Source organism: Fusarium mangiferae (assembly GCF_900044065.1).
Source record: "Fusarium mangiferae strain MRC7560 genome assembly, contig: FMAN_scaffold005, whole genome shotgun sequence".
Classification (NCBI taxonomy): Eukaryota; Fungi; Ascomycota; class Sordariomycetes; order Hypocreales; family Nectriaceae; genus Fusarium; species Fusarium mangiferae.
In genome coordinates, this window is record NW_024573925.1 from 654,691 (window position 1) to 666,892 (window position 12,202).

General features: G+C 48.0%; 6 protein-coding genes across 6 annotated transcripts; 2 read left to right on the forward strand and 4 right to left on the reverse strand.

Moving 5' to 3' along the window:
• Window positions 1–1,047: 1,047 nt before the first annotated feature.
• FMAN_07144 (uncharacterized protein) lies at window positions 1,048–2,482 on the forward strand (the record flags this gene model as incomplete). Its single annotated transcript, XM_041830733.1, has 2 exons — window positions 1,048–1,385; window positions 1,438–2,482. The coding sequence occupies 2 exons, from the start codon at window positions 1,048–1,050 to the stop codon at window positions 2,480–2,482; spliced, it is 1,383 nt and encodes a 460-aa protein (XP_041681366.1).
• A 327-nt stretch (window positions 2,483–2,809) lies between these two features.
• Window positions 2,810–3,211, forward strand: FMAN_07145 (uncharacterized protein; the record flags this gene model as incomplete). Its single annotated transcript, XM_041830734.1, has 1 exon — window positions 2,810–3,211. One exon carries the CDS (start codon window positions 2,810–2,812, stop codon window positions 3,209–3,211), a length of 402 nt encoding a protein of 133 aa, XP_041681367.1.
• A 138-nt stretch (window positions 3,212–3,349) lies between these two features.
• FMAN_07146 (uncharacterized protein) lies at window positions 3,350–4,312 on the reverse strand (the record flags this gene model as incomplete). Its single annotated transcript, XM_041830735.1, has 1 exon — window positions 3,350–4,312. One exon carries the CDS (start codon window positions 4,310–4,312, stop codon window positions 3,350–3,352), a length of 963 nt encoding a protein of 320 aa, XP_041681368.1.
• A 264-nt stretch (window positions 4,313–4,576) lies between these two features.
• FMAN_07147 (uncharacterized protein) lies at window positions 4,577–5,977 on the reverse strand (the record flags this gene model as incomplete). The annotated part of the gene is made up of 1 exon (XM_041830736.1): window positions 4,577–5,977. One exon carries the CDS (start codon window positions 5,975–5,977, stop codon window positions 4,577–4,579), a length of 1,401 nt encoding a protein of 466 aa, XP_041681369.1.
• Window positions 5,978–7,173: 1,196 nt separating this feature from the next.
• On the reverse strand, window positions 7,174–8,817 carry FMAN_07148 (uncharacterized protein; the record flags this gene model as incomplete). Its single annotated transcript, XM_041830737.1, has 2 exons — window positions 7,174–7,291; window positions 7,340–8,817. 2 exons carry the CDS (start codon window positions 8,815–8,817, stop codon window positions 7,174–7,176), a joined length of 1,596 nt encoding a protein of 531 aa, XP_041681370.1.
• Window positions 8,818–9,568: 751 nt separating this feature from the next.
• FMAN_07149 (uncharacterized protein) lies at window positions 9,569–11,049 on the reverse strand (the record flags this gene model as incomplete). The annotated part of the gene is made up of 2 exons (XM_041830738.1): window positions 9,569–10,641; window positions 10,689–11,049. The coding sequence occupies 2 exons, from the start codon at window positions 11,047–11,049 to the stop codon at window positions 9,569–9,571; spliced, it is 1,434 nt and encodes a 477-aa protein (XP_041681371.1).
• Window positions 11,050–12,202: the final 1,153 nt, after the last annotated feature.

Here is a 12,202-nt window from a genome sequence, read left to right on the forward strand (position 1 = left end):
CTTTCCAAAGTCGAAATCCAATCGCAACGAGATTTATAGCTACAGAATTAATCCAAACCTCGATTCTATATCTTTCGGGTCTCTAATTTTCATTTCTGTTATCTTCTGCCATCGCGGGGTATCGAAAATCAGAGGTTGCGAGATAGGCGAATCTTGGATTGCGTGATTCTGATAGGGGTTGCACCATCGACAAGCCGGTTACCTGGAACCTTTTTATAACCGAGCGTAACCCACGAGGCGATCTGTATGGATATTCCCCGCAGATATTGAGTGCTAAACACGGATTCTTGCCGGTATCTCGGCAATGTTGAGTTTCAGTCGTCAATGCCTGGTTTGGTGATCGCTGGACGACAGTGCCTAAATAACATAGGGAAGGGATCAAAGCGCTGCCATTTCTCACAGTTTGGGCCGCTATAGCGATTTTAGTTATTGAAATAAATAACGAGTATCATAACCTTCTGATGAATTCGTCTGATGCTTGGCCATTGTGCATCGTCTCCATCTGTCATACACGGAACCGGGCTACACCCGATCAAGCCCAGAATAATCCAATCATCATCTATAATCCTCTTTAATCATCAAATCTCTCATATCATTTACAGTCGTGGTAATTCCGCACGTTACATCCCTGGAGTTGAGTGATTGATAGTCCAAATAACACCATCGCCCCGTGTGGGGATCTCACCCCGACACCGGTCTCTCCCACGACGTCTCTTTGAGAAAAAGCTCGTCACGTCATTGGAAGAATTGCGGGCATGGGATAACATATCAAAGCGTGATTCGACGAAACCTACATGACGCCATGCGCTATGCTCTTCGGGAGTCTGTTAGGTTACTTGCATCCGTTGAAAAGGATCGGATTGCCTGTTTTGTCGAATGGACGGTAGATTATTGAAAAGGCTTGTTACCCCTCGTAGATTTTGGATTTATAATTTTCTTTGTGAAGAGAAGTGCTGGTATTCGATTAAAGGCGTGTTGTGTTTGTTGACTTGGGCCGCCTAATCAGTCTGATATTGCATTCAGATATACGGCATTGATATCAGCATCATGAGCGCATACCTCTCTCTTTCGGCCGAACCGGCTTTCGGAGCACGGATACCACTCTCATTCGTAACGGATTCATCGCAAGAACATCCTGTGTCACAGACACCATCAGACTCTCAGCCTCGATATACACCACCTACCGATTTGACGACACAAGACCAAGCAAGCGACTCTGGAGAGCAACATCCCATACCATCTTCTCAGACAGTTTTGTTATTACATGGCTTGCGGCAACCATACCAAATCACCGACGGTCACCCAGTCCCCAGCACGAAGCATGATCATGAGCTACTAGTCCGCACTGATACTATTGGACTGAATCCCATCGACTGGAAATCACCGTAAGTAGACCCACGTATATGATATAATTATAGCCGCTGAAAGATTTCACAGTGACTACGGCTTCGCCATCCCCGAGTTACCATACATCTCCGGCCGCGAAGCATCAGGCACCGTCGTCCTCGCCCCTCAAACCCCCTCAAGAATCAAATCCGGCGACAAAGTAATCGTCATATCCACAGACTACCGCGATCTCCGCAAAGCAACATACCAACAATACGTAGTCGCCTCAGACTTTAACGTCGTGAGAATTCCAAAGGAAATCACAATCAAGCAAGGCGCCACACTCGGAGTCGCATACGTAGCGGCAGCTCTGTCACTAGGAATTTGTCTCGGTGTTGATTTTACATCCGTTCAGGATGGTCCTAATATTCTTAACCTTGTGAGAGAGGTACCAGAAGAGGCACTTCCTGAAGATATTAGGGGAGAGTGCTTGAATAGCATTTTGCCGAATGAGGGTGCTAGGGCTGGAGATTGGATCGCTATCTGGGGCGGCTCTTCAACCTCGGCTGTTCTAGCTGTTCAACTAGCTCGTCTTGTTGGACTGAAGGTTGCTTTGGTTGTTGATAACGCAAAGCATGGAGTTCGAATTTCCGAGAATCCCGTTCTTCGACCGGATCTGCTAGTTGATAGCCATGATCCCGAGCGAGCTGTTGCTGTTCTTCGCGCCAACACTAGAGGAAAACTTCGCTTCGGTATCGACACAAGAGGTAAAGATACAGCTGAAGTGTTACTCCGCGCTCTTGGCCCTGAGGAACTTCATCGAAGCGCAGCGAATGTCACTTCGCCGCCTAGCACTCCGCCCGCTGAGCCCATAGTGCCCGCTCATCTAGTCGGTATGAGTGGACTTCCCAAAACAGGCCAGTCAGCGGGTGTTATCTTCCATACTATCCCTTTCAAACTATATCACGAAGTACCGGAGGTTGGTGAAGTGCTATCGAGATGGCTGGAGAGGTTATTGTCAAGCCGCGCGCTAGTACCACCCAGAATTATCGATGTCGAGGATGGTCTGCATAATGTGAACAGGGGGCTGGATAGGATGAGGAAGGGGGAGATTAGTGGAGGAAAGCTGGTGGTTGACTTGAAGACGAACCAATAGAGGTAGACCAGAGGTAGACCAAAATTCAAGAAAAGAAGAGTTCCATTATTATTATCTACAGCCAAACTGTAGTTACTTGCCTGAAACTTGGCGTAATGCTGACTCTGCTATTGGCTGCGTATTCCGTATCCTACTCCACGAGAGGACATGGATTTGGCTCCCGAGCATCAAAGGGTGCCCCATGTAAGAATAATCAGGTTATTAGTCCAGAACATTCTCTTCGACGCCTTCTTAAATTTCTATACCTTCAGCAGTCGCTTTTCATCGCTCGTTACCCAAAGGCGATCTGAATCTATCTCCTTCATAGCATCCCTTGACAGTCCCAACATGTCTTCAAACAAATCATCACAAGCTCTTCGAACAGAGGTTTCCAAACTAGCCAGACTATCCAATATCCAAGGTGGTCTGCCACCTCTTATGAGAGGCCTACCAGTTCTGGCGATCATGGCCGGAGAGGCTATCGCAAAGACAGCAAACACCACAAACATGATTGAAGAGCGAATGCTTGGAGCAGACGAAGTATTCATACTGCAAAGTCCCCAGAAATCAACAGGAAACAAAGACGTGAAAGGTTATGGCCGGCCAGGAGTAAGCTTGATGTGCCAGACATGCGGGCAGAAGACGGACAAGATCCAGAGGTTAGGAGTTTTTGATATTTCACGGGCCCATAGCTCTGTGAAAGGATATCATCAAATATTTGGGAACGAGGACTATAACAGTGATGTATGAGAAAGGTATGGAAGCCATCCGGATTTGAAATCTTCAGCTATTCTATTGTACAAAATCTAGTTATTCCACTCTATCACCTCGATCCCAACTCAATCTCATCTCCTTCTCAACCAACACCCTAGATCTTTAAGTAGACCCTTATTCTGCCAATTTCCGCAACGCTGGTTCAAAGTGCTTATACATAGTGTAGTGAGTCTCATCCTCAAACTCATGCAATTCACTGCCTCGTATGCGCTCCGCCATATACCGAATCATCTGAATAGGTGCATTCGCATCCTTCTTCCCATGCCACATCTGAATGCCATCATACTGAACTTTCTCAAGATCAAACCCCCAATCATTGGACGTGAGGAGATTCATCTCGTGCACAGCAGCAGTGGCCCCCTGACGGAATGGCTCATCTAGAACCATATCTACCAACTCTTCTAAGCTCATGGACTTTGGTTTCGACTCTCCACTCTCAGCTTCTTCTTCTTTCTTGCGTTCAGCTTCGAGCCATTTATTGAGTCTTCTGGACACGGGACCGGATAGGACAACACGTCTGATGGATAGATACAGCATGTACAACGCTCCTCGGAGAGTCGATGGAGAATACTCCGCCCAGACTTTGAAGACTCGGCGGTAATATTCAACATGCTTGGTACCAGCCGCCCAATGCGGTGCAGTTGCAAAGAGTCCCACGCTGGTCACAGTACGCTTTGGCAACGCGTAAGCACAAGCTAAAGCGAACGGACCGCCGCCCGAGAGACCGAAAACAGAAAATTGAGGAATTTCATGTGCTTGAGCAAACTCCATCACATCAGTTGGCCAATCCAAGATCTGATACCCAGGTTTAAAAGTTGACAGGCTGAAGCCAGGTCTGTCGAGAGCTATGAGACGAACACCACAGCGTTGAGCAATCTCATGAATAGGCTGAGCTTCGAGTCTGCAGGAAGGATATCCATGGAAGTAAAACACAGGCTTTCCATCTTCTTTTCCGAATTCTGCAAAGCCTAGTGTTCGACCATCCGAGAGGTGAAAGGTTTGGTGGGTTCGGGAGGATGTAGAGAGTAAACGTTGGGTTGAGGACGTCGAGCGGTTCCGAACCGCCTGAACTGACATTTTGAGCATTTGATTAATGAAATAATGAGGGAGTGAGCCGGGATGTGTTGTGTTTGTGAGATCTCAGGTTTATGTTATATACCGGGTCAAGGCTTACACGCGGGATACGCGATACGAGAATACGGAATACGAGGCCAATCAGAAGTCACCATCATTCAACTGAGGCACCACCAAGAACTAATCATCAGGCTTCAGCATTTCAAGCATGTATAGCTTCTAATTCGGCTAACATCAAATTTCAGGACATAAATGGGGTTATTCTAATTAAACGGTCTTAAAGTAAGGCGACCAAAACACGCCTTCAGCATCCCAAGTCTTCTTCACATCCCTCAAAACATCCAACCTCTCCTCATCATACATATCGCTCAAGTCCTTTCCAGGCCTCAAATTATTCGGAAAACTTCTCGGCACCATCCCCTCATCACTCTTCCTATAACCCGCAACTACATCATCTAGAATTGGCCCGAACGCCTCTCGTGTCTTATCCTCCTTGGCCACCATCACCATAAACGCATTGATGTTTCTGTCCCTGCCCTCTACGAACTTCTCATCCTTTATCGCCGAAGTTTTGTCAATGTTGTAAGCTGAGATGATGAGGCTTGATTGTTGAGCATCTGGATAAGCCTCCGTTGCGATGCGCCATTTGTCGAAGCCAGCTTTTATGGTTTCGGCAGTTGTTTTGTGAAGACGACAGGATGCTATCGTTTTGTGGCCGTGGTGAGAGTTGTAGATGTTCATCTTGGCATTGATATTCTCAAATGGCACTAGCTCTGTGTTTGCCACGACGGTCTTGCTGACGATATCATCCTGGAAAAGCAGGGTCGTTGCTTTCTCAGCCTGCTCGCCAGGACCAAAGTACTGATATCCTAGAATGATGATTGGAGATCCAGCTGCCGGAGTACCAGGAGGACTTCGTGCAAAGGCCAAGCTCAGGTATCCTTCTGCTGGAGGGTGACTCAAACTCACAAAATTCTTGATAGCGACGTCTAGTGCTGGAGCAGGAAAGATGAGTGACCGCGTCCAGATCTTGTTGTCCTCCATGTTGAGACTGGAAAGTGGAAAGGCAGAGACAGTCAGCTCCGTGACGACACCGAGTCCATGACCCGCGCCGCAAAGAACGTTAAAAAGAGCTTGTTCCTTCTCCTTTGACGAAGAATCAACCTCGATAATGTCGCCTGAAGCAGTAACAAGTCGGAACGAAACCATTTCGTCGACCATCCATCCATGAATGCCAATCTGAGCACTGTTTCCACCCCCAAGCATACATCCCACAAAGCCAACAGCATCAGAGTTGGGGATGGGGGTGTAGTAGCCCTCGTCTGCCAAAGTCTTCAGTACCTCTCCGACGAGGACACCACCACCAACCTTCACAGTTCCTTCATCTTTGTTCAGTTCAATCTTCTTGAAGAGCTTCATATCAAGGTACAAAGATGCTGAGTCCACGCTGACAAACGTTCCATGGCTTCCGCCAGCAGCAACGATTGCGAGCTTGTTCTCCTTCGCGATACTAATGGCATCTTTCACATCTTGCTCAGTCTTTGGGGTGACTATCAGAGCAGGATGTTCGATGTGTGTGTCGGACCAGCGAGGGAGTTGCGGTGTATCATTGTCAGGGACGGCATATTCGCATTGAAGCGATTCAATGCCCTTTATTTGAGCAGACATATTCACAAAGACAATTGGAGACAATAGCATGGATTATCATTTACTTATTTGGCGGACTAGGTCCCGTTCTTATACCTTGTCCTTCAAGTTGATGGATCTAGTGCTTACCTTTCTCTGAATATCTGACATGCTCACTTCCGAGATACCCGACTTCTAAGCCGTAGTAATATCACGATATCACATCAGCGGTATTATCCCCACAACTAATTAACTCCCGTCTCCATTTCCTCAGTTCAGTTCAGGTCAAGTCGCACCAGCACAACTAATCATCCATCCTAACCCATGAATCCGCCAGACCCTTACACTTAACACACCACAAATTCCTCACCTTGAGCATATCCACTGATCCCCCCTGATCATCCCTAACCCTATATGGCACATCCATCACGAGCTCACACTGCAAGCAAATAACCTGATATACATTCTTCCCCTCTGCATTGCATGGGACACACCAACCCGGGCCGAGGTGATGAGTAGTCTCGTTGCAGTTTTTGTTCTCGCAGTGGGAGAGAAACGTATCTCTTTCTATTTCGCGCTTGGAGGCGGCTTGCTCGAGGTATATTTCTTTGAGGCAGCGGAGACACATTGTCTTGGAGCCAGTGAATGAGGCGTGGCAGCGTGGACAGGTCCGGGATGGAGGGTTGAATGCTGGTACGAGATAACCACGGAGGAAGGATTGCCGGATGAAGGATGCGTTCTCGTCAGTCATTGTAACGGGTGATTGGGGATTGTTACCTTGTTGACTCATTTCGAACTGAGTGAGTGGTGATTTTATCTTGAAACCGTTATGTTGAAGCGTTGATATTGAAACTGTCAGTAGAGGCCGAGATCTTCAGACATGGAGAACCAGTTAATCTTATAGGAAACAAGGCATTGATCGTCGATTTGCCTGTTCTTCAGTGCGTAAGTGAATCAAGGTCTTGTTCATTTGAGATGCGACATGCTTTGTTCTTCAAGCGCACTCCGTTCCTTCAACACAAAGCACTTTCGTTCATGCCGGCGAGCAAGGTAATCAGAACAGACCACATAACTCACGCGATTACCACAGGAGCAAATTTTTAGCCATCTTTCATAACAATCGTATTCAATTCCCAAATGCGTCTCATGTGTTCGTCGCAGTACTAAACATCTCCGTCGTGAATCATCTCTCGTTTCTCATCACCAAATTACCCTGTTCTCTCACTACATCCACATGTTCAAAGCGCCGGTCCTTCCCACTGCTCACGACGCAGTCTTACAAGCCAAGACTGTTTATGAGGGAACGAAATCTGCTTCTCACGTGAGAATCCTGTAAACTCTAGACCCTGCAGGAACCTACTCATTGTCAGTGTTGAACAACCATGTTCAGAGGAACAAACTCACCTCGCATTGTCTACTCTCGGCTCAAGACATATACTCATTGTTCGGTAGTCCGATGTCAGGCACCAATGCACCAATCCCGTCAGCCAGATTGGAACTCGTCCTCTCGCCCATTCTTCTCCAATGAACACGTGAAGGCCTCTATCCCAATCTGCCGCATCGCTGCCCAGGTGCTGACCGAGGATGTCCTCCTTGACCCAGTAAATCTCAAAGTAGCCAAATGGTACGCCGTCCCATTGTCCAATTACAGGGAACGAGTTGGCTTGGTTTAGTGATTTGGTGAGGAATTGTTCATCATACTCACCCCAGAAGGCACTCACTCGAGGCTTCTTCATCCACATTTCCAACAGGGCTGCGTCATTCATCGTACTAAGATGAGATTGCTCAGGAGGTTTGGGTCCAACGGGTCCAAGGTAAGGTACTGGGTTGGGTGAAATGGAAGCAACTCGGAACGAAAGATACTGGTTAACACTCGGGACAAATCTCGTATAGAAGACTTCGCCCATCCTGGGTGGCTTTGGTCTCATCGGGTGACGGATATTATTCGTAAAAATGTATTGAAGAGGAGCAGGCGGGTAGTAGGTCGGAAGATGAGAGCTCGAAAAGAAAGGTCCAATAGGGAGACTCGGTGGGTTCACCATCGATGTTGGAGTTGGTCCACCAGGAAGATCATGATCTATCCGGTTCAGAGATGAATGCGGCGAATGGCGCTGGAAAGTCTTGTGGAACGGCGATGGTGGTTCCATGGGTAAAGGTGAATTCGGGCGACTCCCAATAGGTGATCCAGGAACAGAATCGTAATTCGCACCAGCTTTGTTAGGCTGCAAAGAGAAGAGAAAAAGCCGACCAGGGAGTTGCCAAAACATGCGTCTCGAGACAAACATATCAGACCAATCCTCGCCATTATCGTCCAAACTCGTTCCAACAGCACTGCTCCCCGACGTTATAAGGCCCATACGCTCAAGCTTGGGGATCAAATTCCGACCTCGGAGCACTCCATCGCGCTTGATGTTGATCCGCCATTCACCACGAGGTTTCGCAGCTTGAGGCGTCTTTGCCGCTGCCTGAGCAGGAACTTGCGGCGCTGGCTCGGGCTGGTGAAAGTACCAGTACAGTGTAATCCACAGCATCATGGCAATCTGTCGTGTGGGACTCGCAGCGGGTTTGAACTCGGAGCTCGAAGGGTTCGCGATGGACGAGATGAAGAGGTTATCGCCCTGCAGCGTCGGTTTAGCGAAAGAGTGAATCTGCCTCTTCGTCTTCCCATCCAGCGCAACACCATTCTCTCTATTCTCAACATCCTGCTTCTCAGTATCATCATCAGATCCATCATCGCTCTCCGTGTTCAGCACAACAGTCCACCCCACAGGAAACGCATTATGATGCGTATTCAGCTCATGGCTCTTGAAGCCGAGACCTGCAAATACGGGTGTGACAGTAAAGGTCTGCCCGTCTGGCAGGCGGATGACCTGGGGAGCCATAATCGCGCGCTTCTTCCTTTTTCGGGGCTTATCCGTCGACTAATCGGGGGGTGGGCGCTGTAGTGTTGCGCTTGCGGGGGATCGGCTGAAGGCGGGAGGGGGAAGATGACTTATGTTTAACTTGGTCTTAGGTCGGTGCTAAAGCTCCTGGAGAAGAGTTCCAGAAGACTGCCTCTTTCGGATCACATGCTGACCTTTGAAGAGACGATCGTGACAAACGCCGAGGCGATGGTTGGATGCTCTGATGGAGGTGGTGGAGAGGTGTTATATAGGCGTGGTTGGAGGTGAAGGACAGTAGAATTGGGCACTGTACCTAACCTAAATGCTACGTCAAGCACAGTATTAATATGAAAATGCACTCATTCTTGTACGTCATGATAAGTCCATCTATCATATCATACCCCGCCATGAACTGGAATGCTTGACTCTATCTCGGCGGCTTTAATCCTAATGCGAAATTGCTATCTCGAGGTTTTCGTTTATCGCGCCACCAGAATCTCCATGTTACAGATCATTTATGCAAGACATAAATCTAACATCAAATCAATTGTTTGTTGCCTGTCGCTATGCGTACTCCATAATACATCCGAAATCGCAACCAGTTCAATTTACAGCAGTCTCCCTCTGAAGGTGTCACCACACCCACCATCAAGAATTGTCGCGTGTTCTAAGCCCCCAATGCTAAGCCATTCGCCATGATCTGATGTTTAGTGTACAAACTTTGCATCTACTCACTTCTAGATCTCGTCGTTTACTGCTTCTTCTTCTTGACCTCTTCGGTCGATCCGGATTCCTCGTCATCGTCTTTGCCCTCAGTCATCTTGGTACCGTCCCGGCCCTTCTGCTCCTCCTCGAGAACCTTTCGTACCTGCTCGCCTCCCAAGTCCTTCTTCTCATCCCAATCAACATCGTACTCACTAGCCACGACCTTGATCTCTTTTCGAAGTTGATTAGCCTCGTGAACCAACTGCTCCCATCGATTCTGATCAAATCCTCGTTCTTGGTAAAGTGCAGCTTGTCGCTTTGACACTGTCACCTTCATGGCCGCCTTGTAGCTTAGATCGCGGCTGATGTAGAGGAACCAGAGATAAGCGCCCATGACAGTTGTCAGACCAGCGAGATACGTGACGGGCTCGACCAGATCCCAGCCCCATTGTGTGTGGAAAGTGACATAGTAGACAACCCCCCACCATCCAGCCAATGCAGCAAAGCCACCTTGTGCCAGTCGATGCGCTCCTTTGTGCGCGAGTGCGTCGCATTCGTTCTTGACCTTTGACATTCCTTCAATGTCGCGTGACATGCGTCTTAAGTTCATGCGCATGTAGTAAGTTCGGTCTCTGAAACTGGGCACTGCCACTCGAAGTTCCTTGTCGAAGCCCTCAACATCAATCGCAAACTCTCGACCGCGAGCAGCATCTCGAATAAAGTCTCCGATCTCAGTGCTGCCACTCCATCGCACCCAGTTCGCCTCTTTACGAGAAGGTCCTTCATGGCCAAGACCAGAGTATGACGCAACATTACCGCTGCTATTCTTTTTGTCATCCTTCTTTCCATGTTGTTCTTCCTGATCTGCTTCGGCTCGGAAAACGATGTCGGGAAGCTTCTCGCGGCCCTTGTACTGGACTGGGGGAATTTCGGCTTGGATCAATCGCTCGAGGTAAGAAAGAGGTTGATGAGGGTGCACAAGAAGAGCTAATGGCTCAACTGTTTCGCCTTTATCTTCGACGTCTTGCTGTACTGGTCTGTTCACGTGTTCTTGCTCGGGATGAAAAGGCATTGGTAGGATGAGCTTCAGTAGACGCGTTGGGGTGGTCAATAGACGTCCTGTGTGTTTTAGTATAGAACTTGTGGATTGATTGTATCAAGCTCACCCTTCTTCATTTCCGTCTTGTCAGGTATGTCGGGATCCTTCTCAGCCTCCGAGTCCACTCTATGCCATGGTCGGTCATTCTCCAAGGTCTGAGCGCTGGCACCAGACGTGACCTTCTTCATATCCCTCTTGCGCGCCTTTTCACTCAACTCTTCTTTTCGCGCTGTCTCCTCCTGCGACTCAGCAGCAGCAGCCTCTTGGTTGAAACATTTTGTCGTTGTGAAAGCGCGTCTAAAAGCTGTTTGTTTCGTTTCGCATCTGTACAACGCTGGTAATTGATGAGAAGTAAATTGTGTATGTGGTCGTGATGCTCGTAAAGCAGGAGAAACTCCAAGCGCAGCGCGCCTCAAAGCGTGATTCATGACTGCACCTTGACAGAGTTAAGGTAGAGGTCGTGTGTTGAGGGAGCAGCAGTTAGAGGTGCAAGTAAGCTTAAGCTTTCTGGCCAAGGCGGGAGGCACATGCACAGGGGGGACACAGAAATAAGGTCGTGTCATTCATTTACAGCCAAGATTTGCCTTGCTTGTTTTGGAATTCATTGCCCGGTGCGGTCACCACTATCTCATCGATCAATCGATCAGCTGCGGCTTGTGACGTCAGGATCCAAGCCAAGCTTTGTCTGTCCCTGGAAGCTTCATGCACTCGGTTTCTGATTGGTTGAGAACTCACTGCTCACCGTTGACGCAGTATCACTGCCACAATTCTCAGCTCAGCCAAGAATAGAGATATCAGAGACATGGCGCTCTTATGAGGCATACTATGATTCGTTCCGGAGGTTAACTTCCTGATTCCAAGCCTGTTATGCATTGCCACGTGCGCCTCCAAGTGACACAGAGCTTCTTGTCAAGGAGAACGCAAAAGGCAATGCAGTAAAGAAGAGGTGACAACAAGAAATGTAGAGGAAAGTTGAGCCATCATGCAAGTTATTAGCAAGTTTGAATATCCTATAGTTATCATATTAACTTAAGAGAACGGCAATAAATAGGTCATAACTTCAAACGCTAGGTGCAGTTGTTTAGATATTGACATCATGGTTGTGTTGTTCTGCAAGTTCAAAATAGAGTGGCCTACCCTGTAGCCTCTGGCTAGCTCCATTTGAAAGTTGAGTTGAACAGCAACATGGGTTTAGAGTCCAGTCTCAAGCACTCATGCTATCACAGCCCAGTTTAGTAGGCACTACAAAAGTCCATAAAGATTTCTTATTATACGTTCAGCCAACTAATTTGTCTTCGCTCATGATCAAGTTCAAATGCAATTGCCAAGGCTCTTGTTCTTGTGTAGAGCCGCTACTCATCTGCAATCTCGCCTACTAAATTACCTTTCTCTGATGCGTACAGCCAGACAATGTAACAATGGAAGTTAATTGATATCTAACTCTTTGTTTCTAGATTGCCGTTCCAAAAGCCCATTCTTAATAGAGATATCCACTTCCACTGCGAAACGAACTATTCACTGGCAAGTTCGCTCAAACCACATTGGCTGATCCCCAAGAGCTCCCCTTGGTGTTGAGGGGCT